This window comes from Macrotis lagotis, chromosome 1, assembly GCF_037893015.1.
Source record: "Macrotis lagotis isolate mMagLag1 chromosome 1, bilby.v1.9.chrom.fasta, whole genome shotgun sequence".
Taxonomy (NCBI): Eukaryota; Metazoa; Chordata; class Mammalia; order Peramelemorphia; family Peramelidae; genus Macrotis; species Macrotis lagotis.
The window spans coordinates 295,466,486-295,486,661 of NC_133658.1; the positions used below are offsets into that span (position 1 = coordinate 295,466,486).

At 37.6% G+C, this 20,176-nt stretch overlaps 1 protein-coding gene across 1 annotated transcript in view; it reads left to right on the forward strand.

Annotated features, from left to right (window-relative positions):
- The window catches only part of COL27A1 (collagen type XXVII alpha 1 chain), a 249,264-nt gene that overhangs the window by 82,511 nt on the left and 146,577 nt on the right, over positions 1-20,176 (forward strand). The window contains exons 11-12 of the mRNA XM_074211169.1: positions 40-93; positions 2,529-2,573. Of these exons, the coding sequence (XP_074067270.1) occupies positions 40-93; positions 2,529-2,573 (99 nt within the window). The remainder of the gene's footprint in view (positions 1-39; positions 94-2,528; positions 2,574-20,176) is intronic.

Consider the following 20,176-nt stretch of genomic DNA (forward strand, 5'->3'; position numbering starts at 1 on the left):
GAGATGACCCATTTGATTTTTTGTTTGCTCTGTCCTTAGGGATATATTGGTCTCCCAGGGCTCTTTGGCCTGCCAGGACTTGATGGAGAAAGGGTGAGTATACTTCAGGGCATTTGTCATTTTGCCCTATACTAAGTCCCTTCTCTCTAGCCTAAACATCCAGGGTCTAGGGAACCCTGAGGAATAAGCAAAGCAGGTCACAAGATGAGTTGGGGATGAAGAGGGAGAGAATGAGAAATGGGACTGGACCTCTATGGTTTGTTCTTTTTTTTTTTTTTTTTGGTTTCTGTAAGGCAAATGGGGTTAAGTGGCTTGCCCAAGGCCACACAGCTAGGTAATTATTAAGTGTCTGAGACTGGATTTGAACCAGGTATTCCTGACTCCAGGGCGGGTTCTTTATCCACTGTGCCACCTAGCTGCCCCCTTTTTCTTTTTCTAATGAAATGTTTTATTTATTTATTTTTTAAACTAATTGGAACAGTAGTTTTCAACAAACATATTTTTTCAAGGTTTTGAGTTTTACATTTTTTTTCCTTTCCCTACCCTTCCTTTGACAGAAAGAAATCCAGATAGACCAAAAATATATAATCACTTTAAACATGGATCCATGCTAGTTTTGTTGTGAGAGAAGAATCAAATCAAAGTGGAGAAAAAAAAATAGAGGAAAAAACCATAATGCTTAAGACAACTTTTAAAAATTATAGTAAGCATTTAAACTCCACAGTTTATATCCTTCTCCATCACAAGATTTTTAGAATTATCATGCTGCCTAAATGAACAAGTCTATCATAGCTGATGCAACCAGTATTGCTGTTAGTGTGTGTTGTTCTCTGGTTCTGCTCATTTCACTCAGCATCAGTTTTTGCAGGTCTTTCCAGGCAATTCTGAAATCCTGTCCCTCATGAGTTCTTATAAAACTATAATACTCCATCACATTCATATACCATACTTTGTTCAGCAATTCCTCTCTTGATGGGCATCTCCTTTATTTCCAATTCTTTGCTACTACAAAAAGAATTGCTATAAATATTGAGGACTTTTTTAAATAAATAAATGAGGACTTTTTTATCCTTTTTCATGATGTGTTTGGGATACAGACCTAGTAGTGGCATTGCTGGATCAAAGGATATGCACAATTTTATTGCCCTTTGGTTGTAATTCCAAAATGCTCTCCAGAGTGTTTGAATCAGTTCACAATTTCACCAACGTATCCTAGTTCCCCATATCTCCTCCAACATTGATCATTTTCCTTTTTAGTCATATTGATCAATCTGATGGGTGTAAGGTGGTACCTCAGAGATGTTTTAAGTTGCATTCCTCTAATCAATAATGACAGTTTGTTTTTAATGAAGAATGGGCAAGGCAGTGGAGGCTGCTCACTATCAACCAGGACCACAATTTGGGAAATTATCACAGTCATTGAAATGAGCCAAAATAGAAGAACTCAGGAATATAAGAACTGGAAATGACCTCAGGACATAGGCTATTAACAACAACAACAATAATGATGATGGTGATTATGATGATGATGATAGCTAGTATTTATATGGTGCCTTCAAAGTAGCAGCCATTGTGCTAAATAATTTATATTCTCATTTAGATCCACACAGCAACCCTGGAAAGTAAGTGCTATTATTATCCTCATTTTACAGTTGAGGAAACTGAGACAGAGGTAAAGTGACTTGGGCAGGTTCATACAACATATATATCTCCATAGGTAAGGCAGTTTGATGGTGGTAGTAAGGATAAAGGAGTTTGAACCTAACCTCAGATACCTGACATGTACTAATTCTGTAACCTTGGGAAAGTTACTTAACCCTGTCTCATATTCAGGCCTATCTCCAGTCATTTGGAATCATATCTGGTCATTGGATCCAAATGGTTCTGGAGGAGAAAATGAGGCTAGTGACTTAGCATAGCACCCCTTCACTCAAATCCAATTCATGTGCTTGTCATGGCATCACCCCCCCCGATGTCATGATCTTCTTCAAGAATGAAGGACAAATCATCATCATCATCATCATGATATATCATATATCCATATCTCTATTTATATTTAGGTAGATACATACATACATATAGATAGCCACTACATATGTATAATCTTCATATCTATCTACTGTATGTATGGATACACATGTGTGTTCATGTAGAAGGTCCAAGCAGAAAAGAACCTTAGAATATAGAATGTCCGAGACCAAGTTTAAGTCTTTAATTGACATGCTGGGAAACTGAAACCCAAAGGGATAAAGTGAATTGCCCGAATAACAAGATTCAATACAAGAATTGCTATCTCCTAATACTCTCCTAGGCTTCATTGCATCTGTTTCCCAAACTGACTCCAAAAGATTTATTTCCAGAGAGCTTACTGTAGGTACAAGGTCTGCTGGGTCCCATTCTAGTCCCTGTTTGTATGATCCCATAGAAACCTGGTCCCAAAGAGAAAGTCAGAGTTCTTTGAGCTTCAGATGTCTCTTGTTCCTTTTTGGTAATTCCTATCCTCACATTATTTTTTTTTTTCCTGACAGGGGCCTCCTGGAGTTCATGGCAAGAGGGGCAAGATGGGTAGGCCGGTAAAGTTTTTCCTTGTCTATTATGCAGATTTTGTTGAATGAAATCAAACATACCAAAACCTAGTTGTTTCTGTCTCACTTGACAAGATAGAATTGGGTGGGTGGGTGGGGGAAGTTTCTCATGATTCCCTTTGAGGAGTTTTTATTTCTGATCTATTCTGGTCTTTTAGTTTTTCTGAGTATGTGAGTGAATGTGTGGGTCTGGGAGAAAGTGGGGAAGAGATGCTGTCTCTGTGCAGGTATATATATGTGTGTCTCTCTTTTCCTAAGTCTGTGTTTTTTTTCCTACCTGTCTATTTGTCTATATCTGTTCTTCCTGGATATACCATGCTGACTATATGTCTTCTATAATTTTACATGTAATTGCCTTTTTCTTGGTCATATTGACCTGGATTGTCCTCTTACCTGGAAAGGAGAGGAAAAGGCAAAGATGTGACTAGGGTTGTGCTAGTAAGGCAACTACATTGAATACCATAGCAGTTTCTTTTTCTTCTCTTATTGCTTCAGCTAACATTTGTAATACTATACTGAAGAGTAATGGTAATAAGGAAAATCCTGGTTTCATCCCTGATCATAATGGAAATACTCCTAGTTTATCTACATCACATAATATTTGTTGATTTTAGATAGATACTGCTTTTTATTTTAAGGAAAAGTTCATTTGTCCCTATACTCTTCTAGTATTTTTAGTAGGCATGGGTGTTGCATTTTGTCAAAGGCTTTTCCAGCATATAGTGAGATAATCATATGATTTCTGTTGGTTTTATTACTAGTTTGTTCAATTATATTGATTGTTTTCTTAATATTGAACCATCTCTGCCTACCTGGTATAAATCCTACCTGATCAAGATGTATTATCCTAGTAATAACTTGTAATTTCTTTGCTAAAATTTTATTTAAATTTCATCAATGTTCATTAGGGAATTTGGTCTATAATTTTCTTTGTGTGTTTTGGCTCTTCCTGGTATTGGTATTATAAAAGTGGTATATTGGTATTATAAAAGGAATTTGATAGAACTCCTCCTGTTTTTTAAATAGTTTATATAGAATTGGAATTAATTTTTCTTTAAATGTTTGGTAAAATTCATTTGTAAATCCATCTGGTCTTGTAGATTTTTTTTCTTGTGGAATTTATTGAAGGTTTCTTCAGTTTCTTTTTTCTGAAATGGGGTTATTTAAGTGTTTTATTTCCTCTTCTGTTAATCTAGGTAGCCTAAATTTTTGTAAATATTCATCCATTTCACTCAGATTGCCAAATTTATTGGCATACAATTAGTCAAAATAGCTCTGAATTATGATTTTAATTTCCCCCTCATTGGTGGTGAGTTCACCTTTTTCATTTTTTGATACTGGTAATTTGGTTTTCTTTGTGTTTTCTATTTTTTTTTAGAAAACCAACTCTTAGTTTTATTTATTAATTTTCTTGCTTTCAATTTTATTAATTTCTCCTTTGATTTTAAGAATTTCTAATTTGGTATTTAATTGGGGATTTTTAATGTGTTCTTTTTTTAGCTTTTTTTAGTTGTATGCTCTGGATACCATATCAGAAAGCACCTCTCACTAACTCACTGAGTCAGGGACTCAGTCCAACCTAATAAGCATTAATTACCTATTATGTATAAGACCCTGTTAGTCACTTAGAGAATCAAAGACAAAAAATGAAAAGCAATTTGTTCTCTCCAATTTCTATTCTATTAGGGGATAAAACGTGTAAGCAAAAAAGTAAGTATAATATGAAGGATAAAAAATACAAAGGGAATCAGGAAAGGATTTTTCATGTAGAATGGTATCTGAGCTGAGCCTGAAGGGAATCATCAATCAGCATTTATTAAGTGACTATTATGTACCAAACATTGTTTTAAATGCTAGGGATACAAAAAGAAGCAACAGACAGTTCTTGCCTTCAAGGGACTTACAATCTAATGGAGAAGACAACAGGCAAGCAAATATATACCAATCAATCTATATACAGGATAAATATGAAATAATTAAAAGAGATAAAGCACTGAAATTGAGAGGGGTTAGGGAGGGTTTCCTATAAAAGGTGGAATTTTTGATGAAACTTAAAGGGAACCAGGGAGGTCAGTAGACAGAGTAGAGGAGGGAAGGAGAGTGGTCCAGGTGTGGGGGGACAGACACAGGAAATGCCTGAAGCTGAGGGATGGATTTTTTTTATTTGTTTGTTTTGTTTGTATGGAATAGCCAGGTGCCCAGTGTCATTGGATAGAGGAGTATGTGATGGGTAATAAGGTATAAGAAGTCTAAAAAGATAGGAGGGGTATAGATTTGGAAGGGCTTTGAATGCCAAACAGAGCATTTCCTATTTACTCCTAGAGGCAATGGTAAGCCACTGGAGGGACTTTTAAGAGGGGGGAGGGAGAGGAGAATTTGTTTCAGGCATGTAGGATGTCTGTGAAAAGACTTGTAGATGGGGAATGGAATGTAGAGTTCAGGGAAGAGTAAACAGAGCAATTTGATTGTAACATAGGGTGTATGAAGGGAAATAAAGTGAAACGTCTGGCAAGGTTGACTGGAACCAGATATGAAGAGCTTTAAATGCCATATAAAAGGGTCTGTATTTTATCTTAGCTGCAATAGAGAACTTTGAAGCTTTTTCCATAGTCTAGTAAAAGGAGAAGCTCATTCATTTCTTCTTAATTTGATTCTATAAACTTGGGTAGTCAGATAGAATGAGAAGGCTAAGGTTTTTTCTTCTATAGGAAGCTGAGAAAGGATTGGACATCCTTAATTCTGTTTATTGTGATTCTCTTAAAATTGTAGACTATAAATTAATTGATATCATTAAGCTAATAGAAGCTTAAGAGATCATCTAGTTCAATCTCCTCATTTTCTAAATGGGGAGACTGAGGCCCAGAGAAAGGGAATGACTTGCTCAAAATTACATAAGTATTTAATGGTAAAGTTGGGGTCAGAACCTGGATCTCTTGATCTTCAAGTATAAAAAGGTATAAGATATAGTCCTTGCCTTCAAAGAATTTATTTAAATTCTAGGCATTTGTCTAGGAAGTTGTTTCTTTTCGGTGATGATTTGGGAGGGAGAATTAGTATTTATGTAAACTCCTCATCTTTGGGTACCTGAAGAATCTCTTTTTGCTGTTTCTGTGCTTGGATGTCCTAGGACTGGTGACTCCTCCTTAATATCTAGATGATGTTTAGCATAGATGATCTTTGAGGTCCCTATCAGTTCTGACAGTCTATGAATCACTGACCAGATTTCAGTAAAAAAAGAAAACTTCAGTTAGATGTGTTGTCTCTGATTGGAGTTTCTTAGCAAGTTTTGAGGGATGTATTCTCATACTCAGAATGTGGCCTTCTCAATACATTCCAGCTGTTCCTCTCTTTTTCTTATCACTGTCTGGGATATTTTTCCCAGCCATGACTTACATTTGTTTCTAGGATCTCTCCTTGGAATGTGAAAACATCCTTTCTTTCCCTTATCTTTAATATCCCCTCCCCATAGAAGTAAGGACATCCAGACTAGTGCTCCTCTGGGATTGGATAGCCAAATATTCCATCTAGTTCCCTTCCTGTGTAAAGAGCCCTGCCTTTCCCATTGTAATAGATTCTAAGACACAAAACTCTGACTTTAAAATGTCATAAGGGAGAGAGAAGAAAGTTCCTTTAAATTCAAAGACACAGATTTTGTCCATTCTTCCACAGTCCCCAAGAGGTTATCTTGCATACTCTTTGGGAAATGTTCACCCCACTTTGAAAAGCACTTGTTATTAGTCAGTCAGCCAATAAATATTGTTGAAACACTTATTATTGTCAGGAACAGAGCTAAGCACTGAAGTGAAAAGGAAGGGCAAAAGACTGTCCCTGACTTCAAGGAACTCACACTCTAATGGCAAAAACCACGTATAGCAAATTATGTACATAGTAAATTGTAAATATTAGGGAAAAGGTAAAATTGATTAATCAATCAATAAACATATATATATATATATATATATATTTATCTCCATATCTTTCCAAATCTTTAAGATTCTATGACTTTCCTGGTTGTCTGGTTCTCCCAACTCCATCCCAATGCACAAATTTACATTTAGTGAATATTTATAAAGTGTCTACTCAGGGTTTTATACTATGCATAGGGCTAGATTTAAATTCTCTTTGAGTAAAAGGAGGGTTCTTGATAAGACCTCAGCTCTATGGGTAGAGGAGAGGCAAAGTGAGACAACAGAGAGGGCCTGGGATTGAGAGGCAAGAGATATGAGCAGTAGCCCTGCTAAGCAGCTCACTCATCATGTGACATCAGGCAAGTCACTTAGACAGTCCAGATTTCAGTTTCTTCATCAGTAAAATGAGAGCATTGATCCAGGCGATCTCTAAGGTCTCTTAGTTTGGAGATTCTCTGAGTCTGTAACTCTGGGAGAGATTGATTGCATTGGCAGAGCTCTGCTGACCTCCCTTTTCCCAATACTGACCACAGCTCCACTGCAGGCTGAGAATGAGCCCAAAGTAGATACTGGAATGGACCTACATTTTCCACATTTGACCACAGTTATGCCTGCCTGACTTCCATGGAAGCGCTGACATTGAGATTCCAGAGAATTGGGAAGGAGAGGCCTTTTTCATGTTGGATATTCTATGTTTCAATCTTGTGGACACAGAAAGGGGAAGTTCCTCATTCTAAATGAGAGGAAATGGTTCCCCCAACTCTAGGGATGGTCAATTCTATTGGTTTTTCCATCTTCATACCTTGGTCCATTCTAGTTGCCACTCCCCATCCTACACTCTCCCACACAGATCCAACCTAAAAATCTCTGATTTCTTCTTAGAATGGGAAGAAATCTCTTAAATTTGACCTGAGACTGGAGGAAGCCATGCTATTGATGATAATTAGCAAGGTGCCTTAAATGTAGGATATTATAGGGAGTTGTTTGTTGCTTTGAACAATTGCTGAATGTAGTGGAAAGAGAATAAGATTGTGAATCTAAAGAACAGCATCTAGCAGTGGCCCTTTAATCTTCTTTGGGACCTTGAACAAAATGCTTGTTGGAATTACTTTCTTTAACCAGGCTACAGTTTTCTTTAATCTGTGGGTTGGGAGTATTGGACCAGCCCTATTTGTTCTAAAGTCTATTTCAGCCCCATATCCTATTTTCTAATATGTTAAGGCCCTTTCTAGTTCTGAGATTCATGGAGAGGCAGGGTGGTGGAGGAGGGGGATTAGATTTGGAATCAAGACTCTGGTTCATATCCCACTACTTATATTGTATGACCTTGTTTAAGTCATCTTTCTGTGCTTGAGGTTCCTCATCTATGAAATTAAAGGTTGGACTCAATGGTCTTTAAGTTCTCTTCTCTCTTTATATCTATAACCCTACAGTCCTGTGATGATAATTTCTTTTCAGTAAGAGTCAAAGGAAATGAGGCAAGCTTCTCTTGGTGGAATGAATGGAATGGAGTGGAATTAAACATGGAGGATTCTGAACTGGAGCACCTGGACAGATGAGTTCTTTTCCCAGCATCTTTTGTTGCTTCATCTTTTTCTGTCTGTGGACTCCATTCATTGAGAGCTACAGCTGGCCCTATAAAGGCCATGAAAAGTACAAAGTTTAAGTAACTGGTCATTTAGTTCTGGCTGATAAGACTTTGTGAATGAGAAAGAAGGTTTAGGGACCGAAACAGTCCATCTGGATTTTCTTGGCATAGAATTAACTAGAAAGTTAGTATAAACCCAGCCCTACTCTTGCCTTCAAAGCAATTGGATGGCTGTCAGGTGTACAGAATCCAACAATTGTGTATGGAAGAGAGGGGGTGTTCAAACTGGGTGAAGAAAGATAGCCATCCACCCACCCCACTGTCAGCATCTCTGTGAATTCTCTGGCATAGGGATTCCCCTTATCTGAAGTGCCTAGGGCCATGAATCACCATTGAGGACTCTGAAAATAAACTTTATTGTTCCACAGAAAAATCAGCTTTAATAGCCAGCAAATCTATTTTGTCTGACTCTGGCATGATTTAATGTTTTTCATATGATTTCATAAATGTAGATTCCAAAATGAGGTGATCACACTGGTCCCTGGTGTGACTTTGCCAGACTTCTAACATCCTCTGTGAAATTCATGTCCTTCAGAACACAGCATCTGGAGGCCAGAAAAATCCTTGTGAGGTTATAATATTCATCCCCCCTATCAAGGCAGTCATGAGGGTGAAAAACCCAAATTTTGTAGTAGAATATGAAGGCAGTGGGGGAATAGAGGAGGAAGGGCTGTAATTTAAGAGAAAATTATTTTTCTTCTTAAAGTTTGAGTTTGGAAATTTTTTGTTACTTATTAGTAAGTGGAACAGCATGGGGGGTAGGGATTAGTAGAGTTTCCTTCTGACAAGATTGGCAATTAATCTTTTTCCTAGGAATGTTCTTATTGATTAATAAACTCCCACCCTTTTGCATACTTGTACTAATCAGTCTTTTCTAGGTTTGGGATGTTTATTTCATTCAGAAGGCATGCACATCAAATAATTTAGTTTACCATGAGAATAATTTATCATCCTTCCCACTAAGGTCTTACCATAATTTCCTGGGAGCCAGGGAACCTGTAAAGAGCTAGAATAGCCAAGGTTATACAGAGGGAACAATCAATTCCCACTTTGCCCCTATATAGAACAGTTCTAGAATTTGAATAGTATAATCATGGAATGTCAGCTCTCAAAGAACCTTAGAATATACAATATGGAATTTGAGAACTTGGTGGAACCTTAGAGCACAGTGTTAGATTTGGAAGGGGGCTTAGAACAAGGAAGGTCAGAGGTGAAAGGGACCTTAGAACTCAGAATATTAAAACTAGAAGGAATCCTAGATAAATAGAATCTTATAGCTACAAGGGACTTTCAAAGATCATCTCTTTCTAACCATTTCATTTTTCATATTTTCCTCATATGAAGTCTAAGGAAATGAATTGACTTGCCCTCAAGGTCATCCGGTGGTTAGTGGCAGACCAGAAATTAGAATAGATGAGATAACTGCAGCCTAGTAAAGTCATAGGGCTGGAAACAGGACTTGAGTTTTCTATGTATGAGGGTACTACTCTTTCCATAGCATTAATCAGTGCTAAAGTAACCATAGAGAATAATAGGTTAATTCTCAACCAGATAGAGAACAGTTATCCACATTTTAGCAGGGCCTTTTAAACACAGTGCCTAATCCAAAGGAGAAACTTTGGCAGGGATTTCAGGCAAGTAGGAATTTGAGGACAGGTAGGAATTCTGAAATCACACCTGATAACATAAGGTAGACCCTGTCTCTTAGACTCCTGTGGAGAGGGTGAAAATGACTATCTGATAGCAATGTGACCCGAGCCTAAGAGCTAAAACATTTTCTCTCTGTCCCCCAATTAAGAAGGCTTGTCACTCTAATCCTTCAAAAACTAAGGAAAAAATGAATTCTTGTTGTCCCAGACCACATCAGGCCCACAAGGGAAGAGCTGGCCTCCCCATGATTTTCTCATCTGTAGGGAAAAAAAAAACTGTGTTATGGTTTTTTAATGAGGAATCCAGGTTTGTGGTTTTTAAAAAAACTTGCTTGGAGCCTGGCAAGATTCCAAAAAGGCTTCTCTGTCTTTGTAGCTTTGCAGATGGTAAGAGGCAGGGGTCTTTGTGAGGTCTGATATCCCTTTATCCTACTGAGAAAGAAAATGTTCACTTGGTGTTCTTTGGATCTTGTTTGCTAGTTCTGCGTTTTGGTAGCAAAATTGTTCCAGACCATGGAAAATGAAATTCCTAGGAAGAGTTTTACCATGGAGTCTGGTGGACATGGAACTAGGTGTTTGTTCTAAGAATTCATGTGTTCCACCATAACTTCAGCCTGTGCAGGTTAAGCAAGGATTGGATTTATTTATAGTATGAAGTCAGGAAATCTGGATTTTAATCCTGGCTCATCTACTATCTAGACTTTGAGTCACCTTCCATTTTTCTGGGTCTCCTTTTACTCATTTGTAAAATCACTTTCATATCTCAATGATGTTCTGTGGTCTGACAGTCTATGTTCTTATACTCCTTCCAGCTCTAACATTCTCTAATAATAGAAGAAATAAGACTTCTTTTTGAATTCACATTTTCCTAATGAGTACAAAATACTGGTTCTGGAGCCCATTTTCTCTTTGGGTCTCTGAGAGTTGTGACAACTCTGTTTTACTCCCTTGTAAAGACATGGAAGCTTTCCCTATAGGTAAATTTTGTTTCTGGCTCTATATCCACAGAATCTAGCACTGAGTGGCTTTTCATAGGTTCTTATTGAATACTTGTTGATATTTGATTGATTGATTGACTTATGACATCCAGCCTGTAACCTACAATCAAGAGATTTAGGCTGGTCATATTGTCAGCAACTGATAAAAATATTTATTGTTTGTAGATCAAATAAATTTTTATTCAACAGATATTTGCTAAATACCTGCTATGTGCAAATGTAGTGATGAATTGGGGGATTATATAATACATGATCCCTGTCCTCAAGGAATTTACATTTTAATGGGGAAGATAAGACACCTACAAATATTTATTAAGTACCTACTGTTTTTCCTTAGCTGAGAATTGCAGAGGATGTGGAGATAAGACATGAATTCTGTCTTCTATTATTGTCTAACAGGGCAAGACATGACATCTATATAGGTATATAAGTACAATATAAAACTGTGCCTGATAAATGCCATAGGAGAGATACTAGCTAAAGAAGGAATACAGAATTTCATTTCTTTTTTAAAAATAAATTTTATTAATATTTTCTGTTTCTAATATTACCATGTTCTTCTCCCCACACCCATTAGAAAGTCATTTCATATGAAAAAATAGTGTATTTTTAGAGAGAAAAAAACACAGCTGATTTATACATTGGTCTGAATGAATATGCATGCAATGTGTAATACTTAGTACATCCTACCTCCACTTAGTGATGGCTTGGCAGTATCTTATTATATCTCTTTATTCAAGTACTACTTGCTATTTATAACTTTATAATTTATAACATTTATTTTTGATTTTTCACGTGCTTCTGTTTTTTCCATTTTTCCATTGTTGTAGTGATTGTTTATTGTTTTCTTGACTCTTTTTCACAATGCATCATTTCATATAGATTTTCCTACACTCCATTTAACACATTCATCATTTCTTAAAGCACAGTAATGTTCTATTAAGTTCATATACCATAATTTATTTAGCATTCCTCAAGTGATTGGGTACATATTTTTGTCTAATTCTTATCTATCACAGAGTACTGCTATAAATATCTTGAAGTATAATGGGACTTTTTTCTTTTTGATGACTTCCTTCAGATTTAAGTCCAGTAATGGAGTTTCTGGTTCAAATTGACTTTTAGTCAGTTAATTTGCATAATTCCAAGTTGTTTTCCAAAATGGTGGTATCACTTCACAGTTAGATCAAAAAAGTATTAGTGTTCTAACTTCCAACATTGAATATAACCATTTTTGTCATTATTGCCAATTTGTAGTATGTGAGATAAAACCTTGGTGTTGTTTTGATTTGAATTTTCTTCTTATTTGTGATCTGGAGCATCTTTTTTTTTTTATGTGGTTGTGAATACTTTGTAGATCTTTTCTTGAGAACTGTTTGTTCACATCTTTTGACTATTGGAGAATGATTATATACATATATATGTATACACACATATTTATAGCTCATATATGTATATATCTCTATCTCTATCTCTAACTCTAACTCTATATCTAATCATCTATATCTATATCCATATATTCTTTATCCTGAATGTCAAACCTTTATCAGAGAAATTTGGTACAAAGATTTTCCCCAACATTTTACCACTTCCCTTCTTAACATTGATATATCAATGTTTTCTGTGCAGAAACTTTTCAGTTTCAAGTAATTAGTTATCTAGTTCATCTTTTGTAATTGCCTTTATCTCTTGTTTGGTTAAGAATACATTTCTTATCCATAATGGTGAAAGGTATATGATGTGTTTCTTTTCTAATTGCTTTATAATATGATTTTTAATATATCCAGATTTATGATGAGTGGTATAAGCTATTGGTATATGCCTAATTTCTGCCAGAATGCTTTTCAGTTTTCCTGGTGGTTTTTAACAAAAAGGGAGTTTTTCTCTAGAGTAAATTCCCTTAAAGTTTTCTACTTTATAAAATATTGAGTTATTGAATTCTATTGTTTCTGAATTTCTTTTGTCTAGTTTGTTCCATTGATGTCTCTATATTCTTTGATTAATACCAGATGGTTTTGATGACTGCTGCTTTATATTATAATTTGAGGTCTGGGAGTGCTATTTCTCCTTCATCTTTGCTTCTTTTCATCATTTCCCTTGATAGTATAGTTTTTTTAAATTTTTCTAAATAAATTTTGTTATTTTTATCAAGTTCTGTAAGATATCCCCTAGGTAATTTGATATAGCATTAAACAAGTATATTAATTTTAGTAATATTGTCATTTTTATTATATTGGCATGGATTAGCCATGAGCCCTGAATATTCCTCCAACTTTTTAGGTGCTTTATTTCTTTAAAAAGTGCTTTGTAATTCAATCTATAAGTCTTTTATTAGCTTTGGGAAAGTTGATTTCCTGATATTTTATGTATTTTTTAATTTTTTGAGATTGGATTTCTCTTTCTATTATTGTTGCCTTTATTTTGTTATTATTTGTATAGAAATACTGTTGATTTTGTGGATTTATTTTGTAGCTTTCAAATATCTATCATTCTTTTAATTATTTTTTCTTGTATTGTTGTTATTGCTAGCATTTCTAGGACTATCAAATTATGGTGAAGATTGTAGACATCCTTGCTTTACTCTCATTTATTGAAAGAGGTTCTTATCCATATTACATATGATGCTTGTTTTTAGTTTTAGACAGATGCTTTTTATGATATTAAAAAAAGACAAAGGATGATTTCTAACTGATGTAGTAAGGGGAGGTGAAATTACAGAGGAGATGGCATTGGAAAACACAAGAATGTGATTTAAAAAAACACCTGATAAATAGTTCAGTTTGGCTGAATGCTGGGGATCATTTTGGAAAATGGTGAGAAATAAAGACCTTGAATGTTAGACTAAGAATTTTTCTTATAGGAAAATGAAGCATTAGGTATTTTGAGCAAAGGAGTGAAGTGATTAGAAATAGACATCAAGAAAATCTGACAGTGATATGTAAGTTAGGAGGGAAGGAGACTCAGAAGCAGAGACACTGTGGTAGAAAGCATGGACATGAGGAGCCTCTGTTAGGATGGTGGCAGCAACACTGGAAAAGAGGGGGTGGATAGGAGAGAGATTGCCAAGGAAGACTGTTCCTTACTCTGTGATGGGGGAGCTTTATGACCCTGGGATGAGTTCTCTGAGGGCCTCTTGGGATCTCCTGCCAGGGCTAAGTAAGGATAGACTTCCCTGAGCTGGGAAAATTTGATACTTGGCCTTTTTTGAGGTGGAGACTCATAAGCTTATAGACTTTTAGCTGCAAGGGACCTTAGAGGTCATCTAGCCCATCCCTCCCATTTTATAGTTTAGGAAACTGATGCCTATAGAAATATTAGGCAGTAAGCAGAAAAAAATGAGAATTTGAACTCGGATCTTCCAACTTCAGATCCCATGCTCTTTTCATTGTACTAGATTGCCTGGAAGCACCTACTGGCACCTTTGGGTCTACAATAGAATGAACAAGGACTTGCCCTCAGTTTTTTTTTTTTTTTTTTTGAAATATGGAACTGCATATGGGGAACCTGTGTGAATGGTGGGGAGAGCCTCTCTCAGGTCCTCTTCTGGCTTCATTGGTCATCATTTAGCTGAAGAGTCACCTCATTTCTCCAAGATCTGGAAGGGGGATGGAAATTAAGAAACCTCATGCTGGAAGCCTGTCAGTAGGGAACTGAACTCATTCTTTTGGCTGAAAGAACAAATCCTTTTAATGAAAAAGCATCAGGCCAGAGGTACAAAGTCAGATTAGGACAGGAAATCAGAATTCAAGCAACTATGTACAAGCAGAGTCAGGCTCTATATGAAGCTGACAGACTGTTGGATATAGAACGTGGTACTCCAGAGGTAACTTAATAGTGAACAACTAACCAGCTGTATGACCTCAGGTAAGCTTGAGTCTCAGTTTCCTTTTCAAAATGAGAGGACTGGGACTAGATGATTCTAAATGACATTCCCAGTTCTGAAATGCTATTATTCTCTGATTCTATGATTTCTCTGGTCTTATCCTTTAAAAGTAACCACCACATCACCACCATTACCACCATTACCGACCATAAAAACACTTCAACAGGGGTGGCTAGGTGGCTCAGTGGATAGAGCACTGACCTTGGAGTCAGGAGTACCTGAGTTCAAATCAAACCTCAGATACTTAATAATTACCTAGCTGTGTGGCCTTGGGCAAGCCACTTATCCCCATTTGCCTTGCTAAAACCTAAAAACAAAACAAAACAAAACAAAACACTTCAGCAGATCATAGATATAAAGTGGAATATAAAAGTCCATTTAGTCTAATCTCCTTATTTTTTAGATGAAGAAAATGAGATCCTGAAAGATTCCTATAACTTGCCCCTAATGTTACTTTGGTACTAAATGGCAAAACTTATCTCAGAATCAATTCCTCCTTTCATGATTCTATTTATGTTATTTCCCTTTGGTATTCAGTGGTCCATAACTTCCTAAATCTGGTCCCTCAATCCTTTAAGTTAGTAAAAGATCTTTAAGAATTGCTGTGGCTAAAAAACCCATCAACATGAAGCAATCTGAAGCCTTTCTGAATTTGTCACAGCTGTTCTTGGACAACAAGGCACATAATCCATCACTATCAGGATAGGGACTGGACCTACAATTTCACTGAAGTAGGGAAATCTTGAATGAAGGAACTTATTTTACTCTGCAGGCTGACACCTTCTCTGAAAGAGTCTTAGAAAGCACCAAGTAGGTGCCAGAAAGATTGCAAAGGAGTTAAAAGGATAAGGTGAAGAGTTGTGTGTGCCAAATTAAGGATGCAAGATAATCATATATCCTTATGATTAGGGAAGTTAAAATATCCTCAGTACCAGAAAAAGAAAATATTTCTTGTGGTTGACCTTATTCATTTCAATCTATCAATTATTTTTAAGTAGCTATCATGTATACAAAGCACTGTCCTTGGAGCTAGGGATACAAATTCCAAACAAAAGTTTTTTTACCTACATTCTACAGGATTCTGATAGTCTCCTGGTTTGTAGGAAAGAGAGTTAGGATACAATGTGTACACTATGTCAGAGTAAGATATAGAGAACTGGAGTGATGAGGAAAGGTCTTAAGTGGGAGATGGAACATGAGCTGTGCTTTGAGGGATGCTGGGAGCTCTGCAGTCAGAGAGGAGGGAGTGTATTACAGACACAGGAGACCTCCTGGAAAAGGCATAGAGGTAACTTTTAGTTTGCATTGGGAAAAAAAGTGTTAAATAAGCCTGTAAAATGTTGAGCTCAGTTGTGGATTCTTAAATGCTAGACTAATTTTTCCTTGAGATAATAGAGTGCTATTGAAGACGTTTTAGTTGGGGAGGGAGCATGTGGGGGGGAATGGAATAGTCAGCTTGTGTTTTGATGGCATCATTCAGGAAGATGTATGAAGGATGAATTGGAGAGAGGAGAGACTAAAAGAGGGAGGAGAGTTAGAAGTCTATTCCAGTAATCCAGGTGAGAAACCCATGAGGGTCTGAACTAGAACAGAGTCTATTAAGTAGAGGGGAGGAGGATGATAAGTCTACAGTAAGAAGGAGGGGACCCCCTTTTTTTTCCAAAGTTGTGATAATTCTTATAGAAGGAAGACAAGAATTTACTTTTGTTCTTGGGAAGTTTAATTTGGCAAAGTATGGGATCCTAGGAGTGGAAGGGGAGGAGGGAATAGAAACCCACTTAAGCTGTTTGCCCATTAGCACCTTTACTTCCAAACAGTTGATATCCTAATGTAAAATTATCCTGATCTGCTCATTTATAGAGGCCCTAAAGGAACTCAACATAACACTTTGATTAAATCAATTCAATTTCTTATAGAGTGCTTTTAAAAAAAGTAGTAAAACCAATTTCTCTTTAAAAAAAAGTGTGACTGCAAAAGCACAATTGCACCTAATGTTATTTTCACCAAAAGGTAGATTATTTTGCTTACTCTGAATGGACTTTCTCTTCATTGTTAACTTGATTTAACCTCTCAGCCAGGTTTGGTGTGGTGTTAAGCCACCTCTAGTTGTGACCATTATGTGAGTGGGTCCAGCCAGTCAGCCTATGTTAAGTCCAGAAGCTGCCTCTGTCTGAGTAAGGTATGACTGCTTAGGCGCCTTCACAAGGCAACCAGGCCAGATGCACACAGCCAAACTGGGAAAGGGGCCAGAGGAGCTTCAGTCAAGGTCATATGTCTTCTTCTGATCTGCAGACATTTCTGTTAATGAGGGGAGAATAGCAGAGGGGGTGCAGGCAACAGACAGACCCAGAGAAGAGTTCTTGTTCTCCTTGGAATGCCCTCACTGTGTAGTCAGTCTAGAGGTGCATTGTAGAGCCAAGCTGTGGTCTGTCTTCCTCACTGCTAGAAAGTTGAAGGGTCATGCCAAGTGGAGCATGCACTTGTTAATTTTTTATCTCTGGGCAGACCCCCATTCATCTATGCAGTTTGCTCAGATGCCTTTGTCATGATAATCTCCAACAATATCAGGTGAAATATCTTAATCCTTTTCTCAGCATTTCATTATACCTCCATGCCCACCCGGTAGAGGTTAGACAAAATCAACATCCTGGCTGGGAGGGACTTCCTGGGCAACAACTCACCTAGTGTATGCCACTTTGGCCCAGGGTCCCTTGTTGCAGGTGAGACCAGAGGGCTTAGAAGCTTTGAATGACCTATCTTGAGCCAACAGGAAAATAAAATCTTATTTCTGGATCATGAACTGATTGGCATGAGACCTATTAGAATATTCTGGTGTGCCTGTGCCAGGCTCCTTCCTTCACTCCTGCCGAGAAAAGACTTTAAACAAATCCAGATGTTCTTTCACACATGCATGAACATAACCTACACACAGACAGATACACATACAGAAGGAAAATCTTTAACATTCTCATAGTTTTCTAAATTTCCCCAAGGTATGGGGGAGAATTGGGATTTGCTCAGCCTAGAACCCTGAGACCTGAAGTTTTCAAGAAGGTTAGTTGGGCTAGGACTTGATCTATCATTTGATTTTATGAGCTGGGAAAGTAGCAAAAAAGGTTCAGAGTTCTTCACCACTTTGGTGAGCCTTGGATCCTCAGGGTCTGGGGGCCTCATTTTTAATACCATCCCCTTCTCTGCTAGAAGATGTTGCCACCTTGTTTCTGTTTGCTCTGGTCCAGCGACTTGGCCAAGATGGTGGAGGAACCTACATTCTGTTACTTTTCTCGGCATCAGACTAGGGCCAGGAATTGGGTCATAACTGACTGTAGTTGTCCCCAGAGCGGCCTCTGGGCCTCCTGCCAGCCCAGATGTATTACATGAGAGTTGAGATTCCTGCTCCTAGACCCTGCGTGGCTGTCTGCAGGCTGTGGCAGGATCATCCTTACCCCTCTTTCCAGGGAGGAGGAAGAAGAAAGATGGGTGCCCTTCCTTACCCCAGGCCCTTGATGAGTCCCTGTGGCCTTCAGTATCCTGAAAGGGACTTTGGAATTTGGTAAACTTTAATCATCAGCCCCTAGTTGGACTGCAAGGGCCAAAGGGAAAGGTTGAGCAAGTGAAGGAATATGCACCCAGGACAAAGTACATTGTCTGGGTGTGGAGGGGGCAGCAGGGGCCTGGAGCCCTGGGAACTCTGCTTGCTTTCCTAGCCACCCAAGGGATTCCCCTTGCCTGCTGGAGGAAGGTTGTGCAATCCAGCCCAGTGGTCATAAGCATCTTAGAAATTGCTGAGGTTTGCAAACTCCTCTGTAGAAGAACTCTGGAAGGCAGATGATATTATCCCTTAACCCCTCTCTGTCCTCCACTTGAGGACTGTTGTCTATTCCCCGACCTATGCTGTTTTGGGAGTTGAATCACTCCCAACATCTTCCATCATTGTGAATTGCCTGGAAAGTTTTAGCCTCACACAAGGGCATGGGCATCTTTAACAAAGTCGAGAGTGAAAGGCACGGCCTTGAGAGGGAGGAGGGCCAGCTGATGGTGTTGGAGGGCTGCAGTCTTCTTTCCATTAACTTGTGGAGCTGAACTGGGAGAGGAAAGAAGGAACCATAAGCCCTTCTGCCTGGATCATCTGTGTAGGGGAGTGTTGGGCCAGAAAGTGGGAGTGGAGGGAGTTCAGTAATTCAATTTAACAAGCATGACATAATGGAAAGAGAACTATGATGAAAAACAGGAGATCTGGGTTCTACTCCTGGCTCTGACATTAATTGGCTCCTTGACTTTGAGCAAATCGTTTCCCTATTCTGGGCTTCATTTCCCTATCGGTAAAGTAAGGGAATTGGGCTAGAGCAGAGGTTCTTAATTTTTTGTGTGTCATGAACCCCTTGGATAGTTTGGTGAAATCCATGGAACAACTTATTTTTTTTTAATTTGTTTATTTATTTTGAATTTTACAAATTTTCCCCTAATCTTGCTTCCCTCTCCCCACCCCCCACAGAAGGCAGTTTGTTAGTCTTTACATTGTTTTATGGAACACCTTCTTACAATATTATATTTAAATGAATGAAATACAATACACAAAATTACAAAGGAAACCAAATGTATTGAAAAAAATTATCAAAGTATTAAAAACAACAAGTTCAGGTATCCCAGGTTAAGACTCCTGGACTGGAAAATACCCAAGATCTCTTCTGATTCTAACATGGTATGATATTTATTGTTTACTCCTTATTGTTCTTTAGGCTTTGAGGAAGACAACAAGTATGAGACCTGAGGTTCCCTATTTCCAGGAGTTTAGGATCTTGCATACTTAAAAAATAACAAAAGAATTAATTTATCAATAAGCATTTATGAAGCACCTTTTAAGTATGGTAGGCTGTAGGAGGTACATAGACAAAAATGGAACAATCATGCAGCTTGCATTCTATAGGAGGGAAAAGAAGTATATTCATACATGTGGCAAAATATACACAATATATGTGGTTATTTTAGGGGACAGCAGGGTAGACACTAACTTCCAAGGGGGATCAGGAAAGGTTTCCTGTAGAAGATAGCCTCTTCTATTCAATTATTTACTGCATGGCATAGGTTATAAAAATTACACAGGAATTCAAAGAAAGGAGAGATCACTGTGGGCTGCAAAAGTCAGGGGAGATTTTACAGAAATGATGGGAGAATTGTCATTATTTTTCATTCTCTAGGCTATTGGGGTGCCTAGTGATAGCAAACCATTGTAAGAGTTAGACTTTTTACCATATGTGAATCAAGAACTGAGGTTCCCTGGGGCTCAGGAAGCTTGCTTTTATTATTTCAGCATGTAAGAAAGACTTTGTGCCACTCAATTTTTCCCCTTTTCCCCACCTTTCCTTCTTCTGATTTATGTATCTAGCTAGGAGGGGCACTTGAAATAGCCATGAGCCATTCTTGCTCACTCTGGTCCCTTGGGACCAGCATCCTAAGGATTCCCTTGGTATTATGAAATTCTTGAAATATGAAACCTTGTCTTGA